This window comes from Mustela nivalis, assembly GCF_964662115.1.
Source record: "Mustela nivalis genome assembly, chromosome: 3".
NCBI lineage: Eukaryota > Metazoa > Chordata > Mammalia > Carnivora > Mustelidae > Mustela > Mustela nivalis.
In genome coordinates, this window is record NC_139022.1 from 88,730,413 (window position 1) to 88,757,843 (window position 27,431).

The 27,431-nt window shown below is 36.0% G+C and overlaps 1 protein-coding gene across 1 annotated transcript in view; it reads left to right on the plus strand.

Moving 5' to 3' along the window:
- Nucleotides 1-27,431, plus strand: part of SREK1IP1 (SREK1 interacting protein 1) — a 42,144-nt gene that overhangs the window by 4,189 nt on the left and 10,524 nt on the right. Inside the window, exons 2-3 of the mRNA XM_082723095.1 lie at nt 4,617-4,664; nt 16,644-16,787. Of these exons, the coding sequence (XP_082579221.1) occupies nt 4,617-4,664; nt 16,644-16,787 (192 nt within the window). The remainder of the gene's footprint in view (nt 1-4,616; nt 4,665-16,643; nt 16,788-27,431) is intronic.

Consider the following 27,431-nt stretch of genomic DNA (forward strand, 5'->3'; position numbering starts at 1 on the left):
TCACCATAGGAAGGCGTTGTTTGTCATTTCCCCCTTCCCTTGCCAAATAACCATTAGTTTTATTTCAATTGTCCTTTTTTATTTTTTATTATTATGATTGTTATTATTTTAGATTTTATTTATTTACTTAGAGAGAGAGCATGAAGGGGAGAGTGTCAGAGGGAGAAGCAGACTCCCTGCTGAGCAGGGAGCCTGATTCGGGACTCAATCCTGGGACTCCAGGATCATGACCTGAGCCGAAGGCAGTCACTTAACCAACTGAGCCAACCAGGCACCCCCTTTTCTTTTTTAATTGTCCTTCTTTTGTAACTGTTCTTCCAGTGCCTATCTTCCTCAGATGGGCCAGTGACACTGCAGACACAAGTTTCACAACTAGCAACTGGAAGCTGCATACATTACTGATTCCCAAGTGCTAAGTATTAAGTTTCTAACCTCAAATGAACAAGCATTTGTTGAGGACATCTAGCAAGGCTACACTATGCTAAGCAGAGAGCTGTATATAGAATCGAATGGCATGTTCTGGAAGCTGGAAAAACAAGCTCTCTCTACTTCTTTAAGTTTCTGGGAGGTAAAAGACAGCCATTTACCTGACCCCTTCCACTCAAGTTGTTTAACATTAAGAGTTCTAAATCCAGAGTAAGCCCTTGCTGATGTTTAGTAAGAGATAAAGACCTCTGCAGTTTATTCCTAAAACCATCAGTTAATAAAATTTTGTTATAAATCTATAATGTGCCTTCTCTGAAGAATTTACAAGTGCAGTTAGTTGTTAGAGAATTTTGCACAACAGCAACTCTTATGTTGGGATTTTTGAGGGAGGTTTTTAGTTTGGTTTTTGAGAAGATAATTCATCCACATGCTGCAGATTTTAAAGGTAGCAAAAGGTGTATAGTGACATATCTCTCACCCTTTCTACCCCTGGTGGCACTTCTTTTTTCCAGGTAACTAATTTATATTCTTAGAGATCTTTTTTGTGTATCTCCATCTATTTATAAATAAAATCTACATATAATCTGTGTCTTAGCTATACCTAATCTTCTTTCATATAAATGGCAACATACCGTAAGCGCTGTTCTATACCTTGCTTTTTTCCTTTATATCTTAGAGATCATCAGATATCATTAAGACTAACCATAATTTATTTATGTCTAAATTATCTTCACTCTTCAACTATTATAAATGATGCTCTAGTGAATAACTTTGTATGTAAGTCAATAGAAGTATGAATTTGTGTAAGCAAATTGTGAACATTCATTCCCAAATGGAAAAGTGCTAGGTCAAAGTAGTGTGTACATTATAGTTCTGATAGGTTTTGTCAGCTTGCTTTCCACAGGGGTGGTATTGATTTACGCTACTCTTCAGCACTGTGTGGGAGTGTTTCTGCCCCAAACTCTCTTCAACCCTTTCTTTGCTATTATGATAGGGAAAAATGTAATCTTGGTATAGATTTTTATGTACATTTAATTTATTATGAGTAAGGATGAGCATCTCCATGTTTCAAACTTTTTCTTTGAGCTTTCTGTTTAGCTCTTTTGCTGATTTTTTTTTTCTTTGTGTTGGTTGTTGGTTTTTTTCATAATGATTTTCTGGGTTTTATGCAGTAGGCATAATTGCCCTTTATTGTGCTATGAGTTGCAAATATTTGTTCCTACATTTTCATGTGTCTTTTGAATTTGTTTTAGCTGGTCTCCGCCATTTTTTTATGTAGGCAATTTTATAAGTTTTTATAGAATAGTTTTTGGATTATAGGTCATGATTACAAAGGAACATTTGGAGGGAGACAGGCTCTATTACTCTGAACAGTGTTAGCAGACTTTAAAAGGAATGGAACGAAGAACAGCATGAGAACCTCTGATGGAGAAATGGCTAACTTCTAATTGAAGTAATAAGGGCCTCTCAATATGGCCTTCCTATTCAGTTTGACATGGATGTTGAGTACAGTTGTGTCAGCAGAGTTCTTGTTCCAAACAACAGAAACTGACTAGTTAATTGAAGAAGAAAATGAACTATCTCAGGTAGCCCACAGAATGCAAGCAAAGGCTAGATAGCAAGACTTGGAAAACAGTTGAAACCAAGGGCACCCATAGTCAAGATGGTGGACAGCCCCAGACCTGGTTAGGACTGCTCTCTGTGGCATCACTGCCACTAGAAACTACACCTTGATAGGAGAATGAGTGAAATGTCCCCACTTCATAGTGTCACTTTTCTCTTATTGATTGTATCAGAGGTGTCAGATTGAATGTCCCAGGTAGAAGCATTCATTTAGCCCAGCAGTTGTGAAATTAGGATGAATGAAGCTTGAAATTTTAACTTAACCAAAAGCTGGGGAGGACATAGTTGATATGGAGTTATTTATTTAGAGTTCTTGTTGTGTTGCCCTTTTATGTAAAAGTTACAACTTTGTTAAAGAAGATGACCTACTCTGAAAAAGTTTGATAGTTCGTTCATTCTAAAAGTACGAGATAGAGTTCATCATAAATAAGTTAATTTCTCATAAGTGCTGAGATAATTTCATATCTGTCCATTACAACATTTTTAGTTTATCATAGGAATGGTAATGGCGCTTTTAGAACAGTTTTGTTCTGTCTCATTTAGCGTCTATGGTTTCTATGGAAACAGACTTAACATTGACCTGGATTCTCTGAGCTTTTTTTCCAACAGGCAATTATTTCATAATGAAAGAGCCTCAGATTTTATTATTAATCCAGTGTTATACTACAATTCTGCTACAGTGTGGCATATGCATTCCCAGCCTATGCAATACAAACCACAAGGTTTATGAGAAAAAATGAGATTGGGGAACAAAAGTCAAAAACTTCATCAGTGATACATAAAAAAATGATAGAAACCTAATAACAGTAGCACAGTTTTGCACATGTTAATTGGCTAAAAGGCACATAAATAATACAGTAAATAGTGTACTATACCTTGACCTGAAATTTGCTGTGGAAGCAGACTTCATTAAGAATTGCAGTTTGTGAATTGTTCTGAAATAATGGTAGGAAGAGGATGATGTGAAATCAGATCAGCGTTATAACAGCTTCTGTGAGTGGGCACTGCTCATAGCACACATGCTGATCTGAGGTCACTAGAAATATTCTGGGGTGAGTCTTTACATGTGTTTTGTATATTCCTAAGAGCCTTAGAGCAACTGGGTACGACTTTCTGCATTCATCTAGGTTTTTCATGGACAAAAGTCACATTATGTGCAAGTCATTTTCTCTTACATCAGTTGCATTGAAACAAATTTTATGTTTTTAAAACAAGCATTATAGCACACCTGACTGTATTTTTAGTAGGATTATTCAGTAATGTGTATTTTAAAGTAAATTTGGGATTAGAGAAAAATGACTAATGTTTTGACTTCATAGCAGTGAAGAGATAGTTTAAAAGTGATCTTTGCTTTAAAATTAACATTCTTTTATATTTACATCCCATGTACTTTAATTTATTAGTGAATTTGGGCTATATTTCCATGTGAAGGATTTAGGAGTTTGATGCCTTGCATTAAGGTAATGGAATAATTCTTTCCTGACCTTCTGGTTGCCAGAAGCTCTTAATGGAGGTAAAAATTGGTTTCAACTCTATATATTATACAACCATAAAAAGGAATGGTCTTCTGATATGTGCTACGGTTTAGATGATCTGGAAAACATTATGATAAGTAAAATAAGTCAGACTCAAAAGGATAAATATTATATGATTTCACTTATGTGAGATTCTTAGAATAGGTAAATTTATAGAGGCAGAAAGTAGGATAGAGATTACCATGGGCTCAAGGTAAGGGGGAATGGGCAGTTATTGTTTAATAGGTTTAGTTATTGTTTGGGATGATGAAAGATTTTGGAAATAGTGGTGATGGCTGTACAACTTTGTAAATGTTCTCAGTGCTACTGAATTCCACACTTAAAAGTGGTTAAGGGAATAAATTTAATGTATATTTTATTACAAAATCAATTTATTTCATCTGTTGCTATCTTCCAATGATACAAAGACACTGTAAATATTTCTGAACATCGCTTAGACTGGATATGTGACTAGCAGTTTGTTTTCTCTTGTCAGAATCTGATTGCTGAATTCAGATGTTTCTTAGAATAGCTAGCAAAGTATTTTTCTGGATTTTCACCAATTCCTTTTAAAAAATTGGTTTGTTTTTCTTCTAAAGGAGAGCAGAAAAACATTTGTTATCTCAAATGTTCATATACATATGTATAATAACTAGTATATATAGTGAGTATAGGTATACATATACATATATCACTAATTACTTACATTTGAGAGACAAGCTGAAACACTCTGGAATTTCTTCCTTAGTGTTCTAGAATTCCTGGAATGTTTAAGTTCTTGACTCTAACACTGTATTTCTGTTAAAGAAAAATATATTCCAGAATTATTCTTGAAATACTGCCAAATAAAATAACTTGAGTGAATTGGCTTTTCCAGTGATTTCTAACATCCATAACAATTGAATGAATAGGGTTACTAATTTGGGTCAGGAATGATTTTTTTTTAAAGAAAGAAATTCTACAAAAAGAGGTTTCTTAGCTTTTTCATGTGAAAAAATTCTTGCGTTTCTTATTTTTACATGTCTCCTAAAATGTCGTCTAATTTTATTTCAGGTTGCAACAAGGATAGTGTCCGAGCTGGCTGTAAAAAATGTGGATATCGTAAGTACATTAAAAAACATAATATTTCAAAGAGTGAATCATTGCCTCTTTGGGCTGTGTGATTTGGCATCCTGATTTCAGTGTCCTGATTTCAGCATAGTTCTGAAGCCCTATTATTTAGCCCGGGTTTGCAGATGATTCAGAAATTGCTCTGTCAGCCCTAAACAGTTCCTTTCTTCCCTGCTGTAGACTCAGTGACAGGTGGCTGTATATTTAGTGACTAGCAAAGATGTCAAATTCAAGTGGGGTAGATTTAGGAGACTGGAGAGAGTATATCCAGGAAAAAAAAGTACACATATACTTAATCTTTTACTCCTTGTCTTTCTAGATACTGGGTGAAAAGGGGAAAGCAGTGAAAATTATTTTTAAAGGTTTTCCCTGTTGATTAAATTTAGTCTTTTTAAGGATGAAATTGGTCCTAGAATTTCTGCTCACAGGCAAAAGTTGATGTAAACAGTCATTCATCTCTATTATGATCAATGAAATGGAATAGAAAAGTAAACTAAGTTATGTACAATTATATAACTTAAATTTGTAATTATGTACCACAAATATAATTTCTTTAGTTAAATGTAATAATTCCTAAAGCTTTGATAACAGGGAGAACAGTAGCTTTTGTTGTTTTATAAATTGGAGACCATGCACATGAGCCTGGATTATGGTTAGTACTCCATATAAAATTAATTTATTAATTAATTTACATAGAAGTAGAGTTACATTTGATGCACAATGTTACATGAGCTTCAAATGTACAGCATAATATTAAGTATATACTTCAGGCTGTGCTTGCCACAAGAGTAGTTACCATTGGTCACCATATAGTGCTATTATAATAACATCGACTATATATATTCCCTATTCTGTACAGAAAAGTTATGTAAAAAATAAAAGATGTCCATGCAAGAACATGCGCTAAGAGAGCACTCAGTACATAAATCTTCATTAAAAGGGCTCATAATGAAAGCATGCTGAGAGTACCAAGTCACATTCTTCCAAGCAAAGGCTGAAATGTGGCATAAGGGAATTTTGCTCAGTTAACAAAAGTGGGAGCATAAGCATACATATCCTTCATTTAAATAAAAACTCGTAAAGACTATACTTTCATGTAAGAAATGACTGCAGTGAAATCTTTTCTGTGTTTTAAACTTATATGTATTTATTTCTGCTTTGTTTCCTTTCTTTAAATCTTTGCTAATTTCCATGTTCCATTTCTTGATTTAGGACTTAAGAACCTGCTCACTCATCCTCTCTCTTCCTTATATGCTGTTTTATTTACTTCAAAATCTAGAATGGACTTTCCAGTTTGTCTAAAATACCAGTTTATCTACTTGGACTTCTTTTTAAGGGGTATCTGGGTGGCTCAGTCTGTTAAGCATCTGCCTTCAGCTCAGGCCATGTTCCCCGGGTCCCTGGGATCAAGCCCCACATCAGGCTTTTTGCTCAACAGGAAGTCTGGTTTTCCGTCTTGGTCTGCCTGGCACTCCCCCTACTTGTTCTCTCTCCCTGTTTATCTCTGTCAAATAAGTAAATAAAACCTTAAAAAAAAAAAAAAGACTTATAGGAAAATAATAAAAATAATTTTTTGGAAATAGAGTATTTGTTGATCTAGTCTCCTTACTGTTATTTTATTTTACACAATGATGCAAGTATCTGTAGTAATTGGATTTTTTTTTTTTTTGAGAAGGCAGATAAGCAGATAGGCAGTCTAAGTTTATTTTCTTCTGCTTTATTGTTTTAATCTATTATTTTAATGATTAAGTTATTAAATAACTTCTCATTTGTCTCCTATGGAAAATTCAGTAATAGTTCCCTTCTGGGTTAAACTTGGGTTAAAGGGGTGCCTGGGTGGCCCAGTGGGTTAAAGCTTCTACCTTCGGCTCAGGTCATGATCCCAGGGTCTTGGGATGGAGCTCTGCATCTGGTTCTCTGCTCAGCCGGGAGCCTGCTTCCTCCTCTCTGTCTCTCTGCCTACTTGTGATCTCTGCCTGTCAAATAAATAAATAAAATCGTTAAAAAAAAATGGGTTATAAACATCTTTTAAAGATGATGGTCTTTTCCATTTACATGTCTTTATGATAGAAACTACATTTTAAAAATTACCTGTTATTTGTAGTCCAAAATCTTTGTATTGATGGCAGATGTAATAGAGAAGTGCATGAAACTCTTTGAAATGTTTTTAATGCCTAAAAATGTGCATATTCATCAGTCAGTCACAAGAGTATTGCCTCTCTAGTGTTGTGAAACTAATGGTTTAGGTTGTACTATTTAAAAATTTTTAATACTTGATTGAAAAGATTTTATTGTCAATATGTTTCAATATTAGTTATATTGTTTTTAAGTTTCAAGTTAAGAGTGAGTGTGTTACTAAGTAACATGATGTCACTTTTTCATGGAAGTTCCCTCAACAAAATAAGAATTTTTATTTCTGTGATAAGTTGTTGAGTTTTTTTGGAGTGGCAACTTGTGATTATTTAAAAGCTACAAGGTCACTAAGCCTTTTTCCATAGAATAAATGTCTCAAATAATTTTGATAGTTCTCAGAAAATATACCTTTAAAAAGTTCAGTTCAGTTTAGTATACTCAGTAGTTGAGCATTTGATCGTAGCAGCAGGAAATAAAAACATACCAAAATATCTTTAAAGTTTATTTAACTTGAAATGCTTATTTATTAATAGACATTCATGATCTTTTCTTTGCCTGTGGGTCTACTCATTATTGTTTCTCATAGACTTTTAAGTGCAAATATCTGAAATGCATTTGCTACTTTTTTATAGTTTGTTTCTTCAGAGATAAGCAGTGAAAAATAGTAAATCTGAGTGCAAATCATTTTATCTTTAGTTCTCATTAGCGGTAATACTGCCTTCCTCTACAGCCCCCCCTGGAAATCTGTGTCCTTTTTTTTTTTTAAGTTGTCCATACGGGGTTGAGGGCAACAGTAGGACATTTAGTATGTAGGGTATAGGGATTATAAACATCCTGTAATGTGTAGGGCAGTATTGGACAGTGAAGAATTGTCTGCCTCAGAATGACAGTGGCCACCCCCTTTGAGAATTTTTTCTCATTGTTTTGGGTTTTATTCCCCTCTATCTTGTACAGTCTTTTCTAGTACCTAAATTGAAAACTGCTTTTAAAAATAATTGAAACTGAATTTTAAAAATAATTAAACTAATTATTTTAAAAATAATTAAACTAAATTGAAAACTGCTTTTAAAAAAATTTTTAAAAATTAAAAAAAATAACTCATTTAAATCTGGTGTTATCAAAAGTACAACTTTGTTTTATAGAAACAGCCACTCTTTTTTGCCCCACATTTATATTTTTGGCCTTACATGATTTTATATAGGCAAACATATCTAATAATAACAACTATGTCATGAAGCAAACTGTGCCAATTCAGGCTTATATGGGGAAGGATAAAAAAGTAGAGATCCTATATGGTCTCCTCTATTTCAAAAATTTATGTGAGTAAAGTAAGGAACCATCTTAGTCCTTATGGACTACTATAACAAAATACCACAAGCCCAGTAGCATATAAACAGAAATTATTGCTCATTGGAGAGGCTGTAAGTCCCAAGTTCAGGGTGCCAGCAAGTTTTCCAGGTCCTAGACTTTTCATTTTATATTCACATGGTGGAAAGGACTAGGGATTTCTCTGAAGTCTTTTTTATAAGGCAGTAATCCCATTCATGAGGGTACCAGCCTCAGAACCAAATAACCTCCCAAAGGTCCCATCAACTAATACCATTCTCTTTGGGGATTAGAATTTCAACATATGAATTTTGGTGGGACACAAAGATTCAGGTCCTAACAGGAACATACTGAATACAGTTGACCCTTGAACAACATAGGTTTGAACTGCACAGGTTTAGTTTTAAGTCTTTTTTTTTTTTTTAAATAAATACAGTATAGCAGTAGAACAGGAACCACCATGTCTACCCCTCCCCACCTGCACTTAGCCAGGATAGATCCTAGAGTAATACCCGTTTCTTGCTCTTTTCCTGGGAATGTGGAAAATGTCCTTCCATGTGGAGTCCAGGGAAGGGGGATAACCAGGGGAAGCCAAAATACCTTACCCTTCTCTCTAGATCACTTGTTCCACTTGATCCACTTTATGTGGCTCTAATGGAAAATGCTCTCATGGAAAATACTGTCAAGGAGTAAGCTGCCAGTTTCCCTACAATATTAGCTACCCTCTTCAGAAAATATTCAGCACCTCGGACAGTGTCCCACCCTAGGGCCCAGGCTTCTGTCTGGTGTTGGTGTCCTCCTGTACCCCCTTGGTCAGGGGGTTGTGGGGTGGCATGTTATTATGTGGCCCTTAGTTTCTTCACCAAGAATCCTTCCCCAGAGCCTGTTTCTTGCACCTCCTGGTTCAAGACCTCAATGAACTAGTTCTAGCCTTCTCCGCAAGTTTTCTCCACCATTGCTTTGTTTTTCATCATGTGTTTACTTGTATCTTACTTTTCTATCACATTAAATACAGTATTTCAGTTTTGGGGAGAACCAGAAGTTTTATGTGGATTTTTGACTACCTGGAGATCATTGCCCCAACCCCTGTGTTCAAGGGTCAACTGTAATTCCTGGAAGGGAATTCAGGATAAATGGAGGGTCTTATATTTAAGATATAATGTGTTTATATAGACTGAGGGGATACAGGAGATGTTTCAGATACAGGTGATAGGAAAAGATTAAGCAATTTCATCTAAGAGTTATAACAAGGATATCTCTTAACTTGGGAGGAAGCTAGGTGAGAATAAGTACAGATATTTCAGGTGTAGAAATAGAAAGTAAAAGGAGATGCTGTCTGGTAAACTTAGGAGGCAGAGCTGGCTATTTGGGAAGCGGGCCCTGAGTGGGACGGGAAAGTGGTTGAACAATAGTTTAAGTCAGGCATAAGTTTGGAAAAGTCACTGAGGAAAATAGGACAGATCAAAAAAAAAAAAAAAATGAAATGCTTTATGTTTGTGCTAACGTTCATCAATGTATGATTGTGCTCAAACATTGCTTGACTGCTCAGGGATAGGCACAATCCAAAGGTTAGCTTTGAGCCAGAGTATTTGTTTTACAGTGAAGTATCATAGAAGAACAAGAATATGAATGAGTCAGAGAGGCTTATAAAAGAGTATTCAGAGAGTCAAGAATGAGAAATTTGAAAGACTAGGAGAAAATAAAGGGATTGAGTGAGTTAAGGTCTTAAGATTCCAAATCAGATCGATGCATGGGTGTGAGTGAGAAAGCTAGAAGGATAAAAGATTTGAGTCAAAGTATGATGTTGGAATTTCTGAGATGAACCACAATGAGATACCACCTCACACCAGTCAGAATGGCCTAAAATTAACAAGTCATGAAATGACAGACGCTGGCGAGGATGCAAAGGGGAATCGTCCTACACTGTTGGTGGGAATGCAAGCTGGTGCAACCACTCTTGAAAACAGCATGGAGATTCCTTAAAAAGTTGAAAATAGAGCTACCCTAAGATCCAGCAATTGCACTACTGGGTATTTACCCTAAAGATACAAATGTAGTGGGGCACCTGGGTGGCTCAGTCATTAAGCATTTGCCTTCGGCCTGGGTCATGAACCCAGGGTCCTGGGATCGAGCCCTGCATCGGGCTCCCTGCTCTGCAGGAAGCCTGCTTCTCTCTCTCCCACTCCCCCACCTTGTGTTCCCTCTCTCACTGTCTCTCTCTCTTTGTCAAATATATAAATAAATCTTTGGAAAAAAAAAAAAGATATAAATGTAGTGATCCGAAGGGGCACATGCACCCGAATGTTTGTAGCAGCAATGTCCACAGTAGCCAAATTATGGAAAGAACCTAGCTGTCCATCAACAGATGAATGGGTAAAGAAGATGTGGTATATACAATGGAATACAATGCATTGATCAAAAGAAATGAAATCTTGCCATTTGCAGCTATGTGGATGGAACTAGAGGGTATTATGCTGAGTGAAATAAGTCAATCAGAGAAAGACAGTTATCATATGATCTCCCTGATACGAGGAAGTTGAGAGGCAGCATGGGGGGTTTGTGGGTAGGAAAGGAAGAAATGAAATAAGATGGGATCGGGAGGGAGACAAACCATAAGAGACTCTTAATCTCATAAAACAAATTGAGGGTTGCCAGGAGGAAAGGGGTAGGGAGAGGGTGGTTGGGTTATGGGCATTGGGGAAGGTATGTGCTATGGTGAGTGCTGTGTAGTGTGTAAACCTGGCGATTCACAGACCTGTACCCCTGGGGCTAATAATACATTATATGTTATTAAAAAAATAAAAAATTAAAAAAAAATTTCCGAGATGGAACACTTCAGGTTCTGACAAGGAGCATGGTGTGGCCATGGCATCTAGAATATCAAGGAACTGAGAAAAGCCATGCAACACTCTAGACTGCCCATTGAGCCTTGTGGAAGGGCTTAGGATGAAGAACTCGAATAGGAGCCTGATTCCAAAGACTTCAGTGGATAGGCTTTGTATAGGGATGCCTTTGGCTCAGGTCATGATCCCAGAATCCTGGGATTGAGCCCCACATTGGGCTCCCTGCTCAGCGGAGAGCCTGCTTCTCCCACTGCCCCTCGCTCAGCTTGTCCTTGCATGCTCGCTCCTTCTCAAGTAAAGAAATAAAATCTTAAAAAAAAAAAAAAGAAAGAAAGAAAGAAAGCCCAGAGGATACTAATAATAAAGAGGTAAGCTGTAGAAAAGTGTTCCCAGTGAAGAGCCAAATATCCTTTAAAGCAAGTGGTGGAGGGAGCAAACTGCAAACAGGTATCATAGTCTGTCCATTAAGGATTGCATGTTTCAGAAGATGTCATAAAAAGATTGGCAGAGGGGTGCCTGGCTGGCTCAGAGGTTTAAGCCTCTGCCTTTGGCTCAGGTTGTGATCTGAGAGTCCTGGGATTGAGCCCCACATTGGGCTCTCTGCTCAGCAGGGAGCCTGATTCACGCCCTCACCCCATCTGCTGCTCTACCTACTTGTGATATCTCTGTCAAATAAATAAATAAAATCTTAAAAAAAAAAAAAAAGATTGGGAAAGAAAGGAGTGATTATCTGGTAGGTCAGGGGACCAGAAACAATATGAAGATAAGACTTCAAGGAAGATAAATGGATACAGAAGCCTGCATTTTTGGGTAGGAATCACAATGATAGTGAGGTGAAGCTTGGTGGAATTAATTGTGTTTAATAATTGAAAAGTTTGTAATGTAGCTTTTATGCTCTCAGAACTGAGAACCTTAGGTAAAGCCAAAAGCTGATTTACTTAGCCCTTGTTCACATGGTCTGTATACTCCACATGCCAGGAAAAACGTACATGAGCACCCTAATTATAAAACAGAAGTTCTTTTCATTCATTGACAGATCTTTATCAGGACAGTCTAAATCCAATGATAGGTTTTATTATTACTTGGCACTTGACATTACCCATCTAGCCACTCCTTGAATGCAGACAAGGGAGAATATACCTTTCCCTTTATTGGTACAACAAATGGTCATAACCTGACACTATGTATAAAGTACCTACTTGGTGCTAGAGTCTGGACTAAGTGCTTTAAAGATACAATTAATTGTGTCTCATTCTTAAAACAACCCTATGAAGTAGGTTTCATGGTCTCCATTTTTATGAACATTCAAAAGAAAAGACTGATACCCAGATCAGTCGCCTCAGGGCACTTACTTGCTTTGTGACATCAGGGAATTTGCTCTACCACCTGTGTCAGTTTCCTGTCTATAAAATGAAACAGTTATAGCCCCTAGCTCCACAGAGTTGTTGTGAAGATTAAATTCGCTAATGCAAGGGTTGAGCTCAAGGGTTTGCCATAGGAATTCCTCAATAATTATTACTGACTCTTATTACTGTTATAAATCAGAAAACAGGCTCAGGGTTCTTAATCCTGTTCTATTGGCCTGTATGTTTATTCTTGTGACAGTACCATCCTATTTTGATTACTATAATTTTGTGGAAATTTTCGAAATCAGAAAGTGTGAGTCTTCAACTTTTATACTTTCTCAGGATTGTTTGGCTAGTCAGGGCACCTTGAATTTGGGAGTAATCAGCCACTAAAAGGTTGTAACTTGAAATGTCTCTGTGTATCTGTGGCCAGAATTTGTTTCTGGTCACCTAAGAACTTTCTGATCATTGTCTGCTTAGAGTCCGTTTAGATAAGAAGTCACAAGAACTGTAATTTGGAATATGATTATTTCCTAATTTTGTTCACTTATTCCCCCAAGAGGAAAAAAAAAATAGGAAACTCTATTTGTAGCTTCATGGGTCACTTGTCTTAAGATTAGTTTAGGGTCAGTTTCATTGAAGTAAAGCTAAAATGCATGTGAGATGGAGCTTGCTTCCAGTGTGGTTGTGACTTCAGTATTTTATTTACTTTAAATATTCATTGTAGTATGAAGTGTTTGAGTGCAGAGCTAGCTTAAGTAAAGGGAATAGTGTATCATCAGGAGTTCTGATCAAAATGGCAAACTGAACCAAGACTGAAGGTCCTCCTTATGCTTTCAACACAGAAATGCTGAGAAAACCAGAATAACAACAAAGAAATAACCCAGCTCAAATTAATGAAAGGGAACTTCCAACTGCTGGAAATGAAAAGGAACTCAAAGCCAGAACAGGGAATAATAGCTGAAAGCGATGAGGTCCACAGTCCTACAGGGTAGACGTCTATGGATAGGGAATGAAGCCTCAGACCACTGTGGGATGGTAGCATGGCTGGGATGGGAACTCCTGCATAAAGCCCGACTTTTCTAAAGGCTGCGAAGTGGGGATTAGAAAAATCACATTCACTATCTAGGGGGAGTGGCAGAAAACTTTATTGTATGAATTCCTGCAAAAATAATAATCAGAAGAAAAGGAATAATCAAGAATTGGCAACCCAGGCTTATACCATGTGTAAGTATGAGGAGTGAATTTACACTGCCTCTAGCGAGGCAGGAACTGTTTTTCCAGGTTAAGAAATTAATATTGAAAATTGATCTGGTAGTGGGGCACCTGGCCTGCTCAATTAGTAAAGTCTGCAACTCTTGATCTAGGGGTTATGAATTCAAGCCCCATGTTGAGTGTAAGAGATTACTTTAAAAAAAGTGTGGGCTGCGCGTGGGTGGCTCAGCCTCTGCCTTTGGCTCAGGTCATGATCTCAGGGTCCTGGGATTGAGCCCCGGATCAGGCTCTCTGCTCAGCTACCTGTGATCTCTCTGTCAAATAAGTAAATAAAATCTTAAAAAAAGAGAAAGGATTGGTCTGCATATGATTTAACTCATATGTGAAAATTAAGAAACAAAACAAATGAACACAAGGGAGAAAATAAAGAGAGACAAACCAAGAAACACACACTTCATGTTAGAGAATAAACTGAAGGTCCATGAAGGAGGTGGGTAGGAGATGGGTTTCATAAGTGATAGACATTAAGAAAGACACTTAGAATGAGCCCCTGGTGCTATATGTAATTGATGAATCACTACTTCTAAACCTGAAATTAGTATTACAGTGTATGTTAACTAACTGGAATTTAAATAAAAATGTGGGGAAAATTGGACTAATATCAAATTAGATAAACTTAATTGCAGCTATATGTCTTTTTTTTTAAGATTTTATTTATTTATTTGACAGAGATCACAAGTAGGCAGAGAGGCAGGCAGAGAGAGAGGAAGGGAAGCAGGCTCCCTGCTGAGCAGAGAGCCCGATGCAGGGCTCGATCCCAGGACCCTGGGATCATGACCTGAGCCCCTGAGCCGAAGGAAGAGGCTTTAACCCACTGAGCCACCCAGGTGCCCCCGCTATATGTCATTATTAATAAAACAACAGAAAATTAAAGACTGTGTAAAAATTTTCAAAATAAAGGGATTGGGGAATGAAGAGGAGATAGATTAAATATCATTGATATTTAGTGGTTTTTCTCACAAAAATGATAACTTCATATGATTAAACTAATAACAACCAAAAGAACCTGATAGAGAAATTTCAACATCAGACTTTGGAACAAGAGCAGTATTAGGAATAGAGATTCAAGAACAGTGAAAAAGGTAAAATGATAATGATCTTGATTGTGCTTACTAATATAGTCTCCAAATATTTATAGTAAAAACTGTATTACAAGGAGAAATTGGAAAATCTTTGATGATAGAGGTGTTTAGAAATTACACTATCAGAAGTTACTAGACAAAAAATAAATACAATGGAGAAGATTTAAACAACAAAATAGACATAGCACTCTATCCTACAGTGTGATATACATTCTTTTAAAATACATCCAAATGTATTTTACTTTACTAGGTGATAGTCCACAAAATAAATCTCAGCAAATAGCAAATAACTGATCTCATACAGACCCTACTTTCTGGTAGCAGTGTAATAAATTTATAAAACAACAAAAGCATAATTTGAAAACTCCATATGTTTGTAAACTAAAAAGAATACTTTTGATTCATTTGGAAAGAAATCACAACAGAGGAAACTTGTTTCTAGCAGTATGGCAGACTGGGTCCTCTTGCAAACAATTAAGAAACTTGTATAAAATGTACAATACATATATTAGTTACAGTAGTGTTCTAGGAAGAAAATAAAGAACTAGAAGATAACAATCAAAGGAAAACAGAAATTCAAAGAGGTAAGACTTGAGGGTATTTCCTGAACCCAGTGTTCATGAACTTGTGTTTTCGTGGGTTGCCAGAGTATAACAGATAAAAGCAAGGCCGGGGGTCCTGCTTAAGATTGGAACTCTAATAAGAGGTGTTCTTGTATAAATGTAGAACTTACAAAGGATTTCACACTTAAAGTAAGAGGACTAGAAATAAACCCTAGCATAGAGTTAGAGTGAGTCATTAATGGATCGTGGAATCAATTATGTGGTTACCACCAGCACTGTGTGTTGTTTCTTATCTTTGTTTTTGAATATCAAATGTAGTAATGCTTGAGGTAACTTTTTGTTTCATTGTTAATGTGTTAGTGTGTATCTGTATTTGAATGTGTATACAAGTGCAAAACATAATTTTGAGTGGCAAAAACTAATTGCAGACTGATAGGTAAGTATAATTGAGTTTAGGTTATAAAATAATGCAGTGTGCTGTTTTGGAAAGATAAATACCAACTGTAATATACCAGCTTCCAAAAACAGAATAATGGGATTAGGACAGTGTTCCAAGGAATGGTGCAAGATCCCCACCTTTGTGTGTGTGTATGTGTGTGTTCACGGGTGTGTGTGTACAGTACTTTTGCAAAGATTTACTTTAAAAAAAGAAAGCTAAGTGAATATGACAAAATGTTAACATGTGGGTGATAGGCACTTGGGTATATATTGGCTATATAATTTCCTGTACTTTTGTGTTATTTGTATTATATGATTTTTGGAAAAGCTGTATCATGCACTAAATGGGTAACTATTACAGTTTTATAATGGGGAGAGTCTTTAGAGGGTGAATGATATCAGAATGAAAGTTTTTTTTCAGAATGAAATTTTTATTTATGTGTTCTGTAGAAGAGCACCCTGGATGGCGCAGTTGGTCGAGCTTTTAACTTGATTTTGGCTTAGTTCATGATCTCAGGATCATGAGATGGAGCCCTACGTTGGGCTCAGCGAGGAGTCTGCTGGAGTTTCTCTCTCCCTCTCCCTCTGCTCCTCCCTATATATGCTCGCTCTCTCTCTAAAGTGAATAAATCTTAAAAAAAAAAAAAGTTATATTATTATGACACCTTTAATTAGATGAAAGCTATATAGTTGCTATGTAATTAAGTACATAAAAAGGGAAAATACAGGAAGTGTGATGTAGCCAAAAATGCTTGTTAAATTAGAAGCCCTGATGAAGAAAGGAAGTTCTCTCTCTTGAGTGGTTCATTCAGGGAAAGCAAACTATCACCCACTGAATAATCAAAGTTTAGACATTGTATTTTTAAAATTGTAACTTGTTTCTTAACCGTGAGGCAACAAACCACAAATACATGATGTATATATTATTTTGTCTTTCACGTTTTTGTGCGTTTGTTTTACTTAGCTGGTCACCTGACATTTGAATGCCGCAATTTTCTCCGAGTGGACCCCAAAAGGGACATAGTTTTGGACGTGAGCAGCACCAGCAGTGAAGAGAGCGAGGAAGAGCACGCAGAACTGAGTAAATCGCAGGCGCTACAAGAAAAAAGTGAGTGGTGCTTTTTCTTTCCCTCCGTCCTTTAGAAATGTTTCCAAACTTCCTGCCTATGATTATGTCATGTTCATTGTCCTCTTGTATTGATCAGTTAGATAGGTCGTGTATTTTATGTAATAGGTATTGCATAGGTAAGGAAATAGGCTTTGACTATTCTAAGTGCTTTGCCCGAAATCAAACAAGTGATCAGTGTTAGAACCAGGAGGCAAGTCTGTTTCTGATTCCACAAGGCAGGTTTTGTTGTTTTTCCATCACACTAAGATGTGTCACATGGTACAAAGCTTCTGATTTGAGACTTGGTTTCTAGACCTGTTTGGCCATTTTGTAGCATGTGCCTTTCAGCAAGTCATTTAACCACTTCAAGTCTTAATTTCCTTGTGGGGTATCACAAAGAATTGGTGTGTCAAGTCACACTCACTCCAATCAGAGATGTTCACTGGTAGCCAGATTTACTAGTAATTTCAAGTATATACATGACATGAGGCATAGGGAAAGCTGCAAGGGTTATAGGACCACCAATATAGCTCTCCACGTGTTTTCTTTCTACTTCAGAACCCACTCTGGCCAAGATTAACATGAGTTTTCTTCATTACTTACCCAAAAGAAAGTCCTTTAATCATGAAATATCTCAATTTTATATCCATATAGTCCAGGGAGCCATGCCTCATAAATCCATAAATCCCAGGATTAGGTACCATAAATAATCTTAGGCAAACCAGCTACATCCTACTTTCAGCAGTCTGTAAATAAGGATTCTCTTGCCAGCAACTTGATTATGGACCTCTAGCTTTCAGAACTGTGAGGAAATAAATTTCTGTTAATTAAGCACAACACCCTCCTCCCCCTGGCCAACTATTCTCTAGTTAGGAAATACCATTCATTTGTTTCCAGGAGGTCTGTCATTAGCCTGTTTAGGAAGAGATTTGACTAAATTACCTTTTTTCTCTCTTGGGGGCATCCTCCTCTCTCCTCAAAGAGAAGATTGCATACCTACTGTTTAACCATTTCTTTCCCATCTTGTGTATAAAATGGCCCATCCTTGCAGTGGGGTTTTTAGAGATAAAATATAATGCTGTAGGTGAAAATACTTTTTGAACTTCAAAATGCCATGTGGTAGATGTCACACAGAATAAAAAGGCAACTTACTTGAATATGGGCTTAGGCATGGAATGAGAGAGATACAAAATGTTAAAATCTTATTTTAGCTCATCAGAGAATAAACCATGTACCTTTTAAAACTTTTTAAGTTTTCCACATTATATCTAGTGAATGTAAGTGAAGTCAAATGCCAGCGTAGTAGGACGGGCTGAGAAGGCAAGAGGAGGAGAGTCCTAGAAAGGGCAAGCAAGACTTACATTACATATGAGTACATACAGCTTCAGGTAAAGATAGCTTCTTGGCTGTACGCACTTGATTTTATTACCTACTGAAACATCACTGAAGTGAGAGTAGAAGAATTTTTTTAAAAAACATAAACCCACAAAGGCAAAGAAAATGAAATAGGAAGCAGTAGTAACAAAATTTTGAAAAGCAGGTGGGTTTAGGGATAATGGACAGCACACTTGAGGAAGCTCAATCCTTGAATAGTAGGAAGTCTGAGGAGTCACCTGATAGTAAATACTTTAAAACTCCCCAAAGACTTGGTAATGAGTCCTTAGGTACCTCTGTAAAGGCATCTGTAAATCTAAAAACAGAAGAACTGGTTAAAAATCTGAAGTAATCCCCTTCACTTCCCTTTGCCTACTCAGTGAAGCCAGATGTCTTCCCTCTATCACCTCAGCAGGCTACAGGTGTTAGAAATAGACCCACACAAAGGCGCATTGTTACAAAACTTTGTATCATAGGAAATAAGGAGAATATAATTCACACTTCAAGAGTCCAGGATAAAACAGGTCATAGGTGAAAGATCAAGAGTCAGAATAACTTTGTTCTTCTGTAAAGAAATACTGGAAGCTAGTAGATGTGGATAATGCTTTCAGATTTTTGAAGGAAAATTATATCCAAATGAGAATTATATACCTGCCCAAATTATCAACCGAGTGTGAAATAGAATAAAGGCCTTGTGGCAGGCATTTGAAGTAAAGAGAGAGAGAGAGAATGGAAGGAAGGAAGGAAGAATTTACCTCTCACGTACTCTTTCTTAGAGCACTGATTCCAGAGGTTTCTAACAAAGTAAAGGAGTAGACCCTAAAAAGGAAGACTTTATAGGAATAGAAGAGATAAGAAGGGAGTCTCTAGGGCACTTGTAGAGGCAGTCTCAGGAAGGCAGCCACTCCCGTCATAGAGACCAGGCTGAAAGAGCAAAATGAAGATTCTAGGAGAGAAAGGCTAAGATTGTCAATTCCACAGAGACAGTTCCCACCCCATCTATCTCTACTGTCCTATCTAAAAATAAAGAACAAGAAAACCCAAAATCAAACCAAAACAAAAACTCTAGATTTAGTAAGGCTGCTAGAGAACACATAATTTAAACCTAGTTTTACAGGAAAGGAGCTGAGGACAGGTAACTAACTTGTCACCATGGTCACCCCAGGTCACTAACTTGTCACCATGAAGGTAGCATTGTGATCCATGTTTCTTACCTACTTGTCCTATAGTGTTTACAGTGTGGTGCTTTCCTACCGTAGAGATTACCCAGTCTATTGGTTCTTGACCTTTTTTCCCTCACCACATCAATCTTGAAGGAGAAAGTACACCCTTATCATGAATAGTGGCTTAGTCTAGAGGTGACTTTTGAATCAGAAAACTTGGGGCAAATCTTACCCTGGCAGGAAAAGGGAGGGAGTTAACATACCATATACCAGAATAGTGAGTAGTTGGTCAGACTTCCTTGTTAGAATCAGCTTTCCCTTAACTTCACATTGAGAATGACTAACTCAATACAGACTTTTTTTTTTCCCCCTTAAAAAGATACACTTGCTTACCATCACTTAAATGCTCAGAACTTGTTTCCAAGTCTCATGGCTCCCACACAAGACAGTGCTTATTTCAGGATATCTTGCAGATTTCAAAAAGTATTATAAAAGGGATCCATATTTATTTCATGGTCATCTGGTGGAAGCCCAGTGACCCCCTACTCAAATAAACAATAAACTTCTTCCTAAATACAGGAAGAAAAAGTATACAGAGGTAGTGGTTCTTAGTTGCATTGATAACTTTCTGATGCTGCTCAGGATCTCTGATGGCATGAGGGTAAAACACGGACTTGCTGAGTGTGAGTTCTCATGCCATAAGCTTTAGTGGTACCAAGGGCTCCTAAATCCTTCCTTGGTTCTTGGAGGTGGGGAGCTCTTTTATCAGCTCTTTTGAATAAGTTATGGTTTGGGGGGTACTTTTTTGGTTGACAATAAAAATGAGGAGCCAGGAGAAAGCAAAGAATTTTTAGTATACTTAACGTTAATTAGTTGTTCTGCTTTTATGAAATAGAGACATAAGGGGAAGAGAGCTAAATGTCCCCAAATAAAACTCAAAACTTATTTTCATTTAAGTTATATATGTTTTGCTTTTGTTTACATTTGTTTCTATTATATAGCATATTTTTCAATGTATTTAAAGAATTAAAAGAACATAATTTGATATTTCATTTAAAACAAAAGTCCAAATGACAAATACATCGATTTTTGACACAGATTAGATAATGTGAGAGCAGGACTTGGCATGGATGAGAACAAGTTGTTGTCTTACAGTACAACAACCTGGAACCCATGCAGCCTTATAAAATTGTATTACAAGTGCTGTGAACAGGGAAAGAGTCAATAATCTGTACCTAACAAGAATTTAAAGATCTTACTGATTCACTGTGTATGTTTGTGTGTGAGCATGCTTTCTGTTCAGTGGCATTACAATGAGTTAGTAAGCTTTTTAAGGTTTTATAGTATATTTTGAACTTGCTAAAGAAACTTGCCTTTGGAATTATACATGATAGTAGCAAATATCTGAAGTCCTATTTATGTTATAGTATGCAGAAAGCCAAAGTAAAAGGATTTTACTATTTCCAAAGGGCCCAAGAAATCAACAGTATGGATATTTTTCTCATTCTATTTTACCTAGCATCATTCAGTATTAATCAGCTATTTACCTGTAATCAGGAGGTAGTCCTCTCCTGATATCTCATCCCTTAATATTTTATGATATTCTTTTAGTGCAGTCCACAAAAGAAATGTTGTATTTTGAAAAATTTGGGGGTTTGGGCTTCATTTGATGTTTTGGTATGATTTTGTTTGTTTAAGAAAAGTTTATGTTAAGTTCATACTTGATATTATTTAAGGACGGTTGATACTGAATGCTGCCCAGGAGAAAATACCACAGTCAGGTATTTGTATGTTACCATAATTGTGTCTCTTATTCCCTTTAGTACTGCTGGAATCAGATTCAAGAAAATAACTTACAATGGTGGTTTCAGTCTTCATAAAGATAGGGCTTAAGTGAATCCATAGCATGATTAGAATGAAACTAGTATTTGGCTCAAAATGTACCTTTCAAGGAGGGCCCGTATTGCATAGAGCACTGGGTGTGGTGCATAAACAATGAATCTTGGAACACTGAAAAAATTATTTTAAAAATGTACTTTTCATAAGAAAGCTACAAAAGATATTTGCTAAGTAGTTGATTAGAAGTCACAAAAGTGAATGGAAATTTAGACTAATGGATCTAGGTTTGGAACCACTTAGGTATTGAAATGCAATGGGAATAAACTAAACACCTGGTGACATACGCAAAGATGTAGTGGCTGATGCTGCTGGTGCTACTAGGTGGTCCTTTCTTGTTATCTCAAAGTTGTCTCCCAAGCACTGGATCATATCCTGTGATGCCTGTGTGTTACACAAGAGACTACCACTCTTGCTGAACATTAGAAACGTTAAGTGGTAAAGTACATAGGGGCTTTTTGCCTTCAATTTTGTACTCCAAAGGTTAATTGTATCATTTTCCAAGAAAATACTGTTTTGAAAAAATTCAGATTCTTTTCCCTATGCCTATTACATTTCAATATCCTGTCTCAGAAGGAACTTTAATAAATAAAGGTGGAATCATTTTAAGAGTGGTGGTATCAAAACACTGAACTGTCTAAATCAAACTTTTTTTTGTCTTCAGTGCTTGAATTCTCTTATACCGTTACTGTCAATATTGCTACTTCCTAAGTGTCATAGCCAGGAAAAAAGATTTCTTGAGTTCTAGAATTATTTCTTTTTTATTAGAACTAATTTCTGTATGTAACCGAGACACTGGATTCCTTATCCATCATTCCTAAATGGAAGTAGTTATTTTTCCCCTAGATACTTATTTGCTTGGTTTCTTACAACTTTGCAGGAAGGGCATGTTTATAGTAGTCATTCTGAACTTACAGATACCAAAAAAATCTGCTCAAGAGAAAGCTAAAGTGACTATTTTAATGTCAGATCAAGTCAATTTCAAAACAAAGAATATCACTAGGGATAAAGAGGATTTCTTTGTAATGATGAAAGTGTTAGTACAGAGGGCATCTGAATTCTAAGTGTTTATGAATACTAGGTGATTATGCCCCTAATTACAACTTCAAACTGTATGAGACAAACTGCTAGAACCACCAGGGAAAATCCTTGTAGGTAAATAAATCCACAATTATAGTTGGAGATCTCAGCATTCCTCTCTCATTAATTGATGGAACAGGTAGACAGTAAATCAGAAAGGATATGTAAGAGTTGAATAACACTGTCAACCAACTTGACCTATTCAGTGCTTGTAGAACACATCACCCAACAACAGCAGAATACACATTTGTTTTCAAGAGCGGGTAAAACATTTACCTAGATAGACCTTATTATATGCTATAAAACAATCTTAATACTTTTTGAAGGATTCACATTATACAAATTATGTTCTCTATCCACAAGGGAATTAAGTTAGGAATTTAATAATACCTTCTAACAAAATTTCCCAATATATGTAATCTAACATATTTCTAAATAATCCATTAGGTCAAAGAAAAAAGGCAAAAGGAAATTAGAAAGCATTTTGAACATAAGACGGTGTAACATTTATGGGATGCTCTTGTGGGGTAAGCCTCTGCCTTCGGCTCAGGTCATGATCTCAGGGTCCTGGGCTCAAGCCCCGCATTGGGCTCTCTGCTCAGCAAGGAGACTGCTTCCCCCTCTCCCTCTGCCTGCCTCTCTGCCTACTTGTGATCTCTCTCTCTGTGTGACAAATAAATAAATAAATTTTTTTTAAAAGGCAAATTTTACAGCACTAAATTCCTGTATTAGAAAAGAAGAAATGTCTCAAATTTAGAATGTAACCTCTGCCTTAAACACTAGAAAATGAAGAGTATTGAAACCCAAAGTGAGCAGAAGAAAGAAAATAAAAAAGGTCAGAGATGAAATCACTGAAATGGAAAATAGGAAAACAATAGAGGAAATTAGTAGAACCAAAAGCAGCCCTTTGAGAAGATCTATAAAATTGAAAAATTGCTCTCCAAACTGATAAGTAAAAATCAAAACAAACAAACAAAAACCCCAGTATCCGAAATTAAAGAAGTGACAACACTCCAAATTATAAAGGTGCTAACATAATGGAATACTGTGAAAAACCTTATTGCAATAAATTGGACAACTTAGATAAAATGGACAGTTACTTAAAACATACAAACTACCAAAACTCTTTGAAGAAGAAATAAACTGAATGGCTTGCATGTACTAAAGAAGTCAAATATTTAGTTTAAAAACTTTCAACAAAGAAAACTCCATAGCCGAATGGCTTCTCTCTTAATTCTACCAGATGTTGAAGGAGAAATAATGCCATTTCTACATAAAATCTTAAAAATTGAAGAGGGAGTACTTTCCAACCTAATTTATAAGACCAGCATTCTTCTGATAACACTGCAAATAGAGACTCCTACAAACATAGGCACAAACAATTTTAAGCAATTAAAAGAATTTTAGCAAATCAGATCCAGCAATATGTGAAAAGGATGTTATGACCAGGTGGTGTTTATCCCAGTAGTATAAGATATGTTTTAATTCAAACCCAACCAATGTAATTCACCATTTCAATATTCTTTTAAAAAGAACACCTATATGATAATTACAACATTTTAAGAAATTATATGAGGAAGTCCACTGTCCGTTTTTGATAAAAATGCTCAGCAAACTAGGAGAAGAAAAGAACTTTATTTTTGATAAAAATGCTCAGCAAACTAGGAAAAGAAAAGAACTTTATCAACTTGATAAAGGACATATGTTTAAAAAAAAAAAAAAGGAAGATTACATAATACCTAATGGCGAAAGACTGAATGTTTCTATAACCTAAGAATCGAAACATAGATGTCCACTCCTACCACTTCTGTTCAACATTGTAGTGGGGAGTCCAGCCACACAATAAGACAAGAAAAATCATCAAAGGCATCCAGATTGGGAAGGAAAGAGTAAAAGCTATTTACTGATGACTTGGTCCTCTATATAGAAATCCTGTAGGATCTACCAAAACAAAACAAAACAAAAACAAAAACAAACAAACAAAAAATAAACTTATAGAAACTAGTAACCTGAAAACTAAGTTCAGCAAAGTTGTAGAATACGAGACTGACCAATGGGCACAAATCAATTTTATTTCTGTATTTTGACAACAAACTATCAAAAACTGAAAATTTAAAAATACCTTTTGTAACAGCATTAAAAATGTGAAGTACTTAGGAATAAACTGACAAAAGATGTGCAAGTCTGGAACATACAAGACATTGTGAGGGAAATTAAAGAAATGAACGAATCAAAAGATAGACCATATTCGTGGAATAGAAGATTAAATCTTTTAGGATGTCTGTTCTCTCATTGAACACTACATCAAAAACTAATGATGTACTATGTATTCGATAACTGAATTTTTTATAAAAGAGAGAGGTGTCAGTTCACCCCAACCTGATTTATAGATTCAAACTAATCACAATCAAAATTGTAACAGACTGTTTTAGAAATTGACAAGCCACTTTAAAGGTCTTGTGGAAATGTGAATAGCTAAAATACTTTGAAAAAGAGTAATAAAGTTGGAGGACTAGCACAACCTATTTCAGGGTTTGGTGTAAAGCTCCAGGTAATTAAGGCAATGGGGTATTGATGTAAGGATAGATCCATGGAACAGAACAGATCCGTACATTTATGGCCAATTGATTTCTTTGAACTTTTTATTTTCAGAGAATTGTAGATTCACATGCAGCTATTAGTGATAATACAGAGAGCACTTGGTACACTTTATCCAAGTTTCCTTCAATGATAACATCTTCCAAAATTGTAGTATAATATCACAACCAGGATTCTGACATTGATAAGAATCAAGATAATATTTCTATTAAAGTCACAGCCACTTCCCTCTTGTCCTTACAACCTTCTTAATTTCTGGCAACCAAAAATTTGCCATTTCTGTAATATAATTTTGAAACTGTTCCATAAATTGATTCTATAGTTTATAATCTTTTTAGATTGGCTTTTTCTACTAGCTATCATTCTCTGGAGATGCACTCAGGTTGCTGCACATTTCCATAGTTTTGTTTCTTTTCTTCGTTGAATAGTGTTTAAGTCCATGATCCTTTTGGAGTTGATTTTTTTTTTTAATTTTTATTTTTTATAAACATATATTTTTATCCCCAGGGGTACAGGTCTGTGAATCAAAAGAAATGAAATCTTGCCATTTGCGACAACATGGATGGAACTAGAGCGAATCATGCTTAGCGAAATAAGTCAAGCAGAGAAAGACAACTATCATATGATCTCCCTGATATGAGGAAGTGGTGGAGTTGATTTTTATTTAAGATGAGAGACTCAAGCCAGGTTTTGGTCTTTGCTTAAAAATAACCAACAGTTCTAGCTCTCTGTTGGAAAGCTATCTTTCCTCCATTGAATTTCTCTGGCATTTTTGCCAAATAGCAGTCGGTCATATTTGTGTAGGTTTGTTTCTTTCTTCCATTCCACTGATCTTTGTGTCTTTTCTTCCACCACTGCCACACGGTCTTGATTAACATAGCTATATAATAAGTCTTAACATTGAATATGCTGATTCTTCTCATTTTATTCTTATCCAGAGTTGTTTCAATTATTCTCTATTCTCTCCATTTAAATTTTAGAATAATATCTATATCTACAAAGAAATCTTGTTAAGATTTTGTTAAGAATTGCATTGGGGCACCTGGGTGGCTCGGTGGGTTAAAGCCTCTGCCTTCAGGTCAGGTCATGATCCCAGAGTCCTGGGATTGAGCCCCACATCGGGCTCTCTGCTCAGCGGGGAGCCTGCTTCCTCCTCTCTCCCTCTCTCTCTCTCTCTCTGTCTCTCTCTGCCTGCCTCTCTGTCTACTTGTGATCTCTGTCTGTCAAATAAATAAATAAAATCTTTAAAAAAAACAATTGCATTAAAAATGTATATCAGTTTAGGAAAATTAACATCTTTACTATGTTGTCTTCCCATCCATGAACATGATCTCTCTCCATTTATTTAGATCTTTGATTTCTTTACTCAGCATTATGTCATTTTCAGCATAAAATCCTGTACATGTTTTATTAGTTTTTTACTTATAAATATTTCTTTTTAAAAATACTTATAAATGGTGTATTCTGAATTTTATTGTCTCTGTTTATTACTAGGCTATTTTGAATTTTGTTGTCTTTGTGTTTATAACTAGTATATAGAAATGCAATTCTTTTTTTTTTTAATTTTTATATTTTATAAACATATATTTTTATCCCCAGGGGTACAGGTCTGTGAATCGCCAGGTTTACACACTTCACAGCACTCACCAAAGCACATACCCTCCCCAATGTCCATAACCCCACCCCCCTTCTCCCAACCCCCCTCCCCCCAGCAACCCTCAGTTTGTTTTGTGAGATTAGGAGTCACTTATGGTTTGTCTCCCTCCCAATCCCATCTTGTTTCATTGATTCATCTCCTACCCACTTAAGCCCCCATGTTGCATCACCACTTCCTCATATCAGGGAGATCATATGATAGTTGTCTTTCTCTGCTTGACTTACAGAAATGCAATTCTTTTGTCTGTGTTTACACTAAGAGTTTTTTGTCCATTTTCTATGTAAACCAACATATCATCTGCAAATAGTAGTGGTTTTATTTATTTCCTTTTATTTGTAAGTCTCTTTTTTCTTGTTGTTTTTTTTTTTTTTTTTCTCTATTACCATACCTCGAGCTTACAGCACTGTGTTGAGAAAGAGTGGTGAGAGAAGACATTCTTACCTGGATTCTAATCCTAGAGGACAAAAGCATTTATACTTTGACCATTATGTATAATGTTAGCATTAACTTTTATGTAGTCACTCTTTATCAAGTTAAGAAAGATACTCTCTATTCCTGTTTTTTCTCAGAGTATTTATTGTGGAATAGTTGTCAGATTTTTGCCAAAAGCATTTTCTGCATCGATCAGTATAATATTATGATTTCCCCTTAGCTTGTAAATATGGTAGATTATATTATTGATTTTTGAAAACTGAACCAGTTCTGCACCCCTGAATTCTATTTGCTAATATTTTATTAAGGATTTTTCCGTTTATATTCATGAAACATGTTGGCCTATAGTTTTCTTGTTTTGTACTATATTAGTCTGACTTTGGTATCAGAGTAACAGTGACATAGAATTATTGCGATTTCATTCTCTTCTATTTTTTTTTTTTT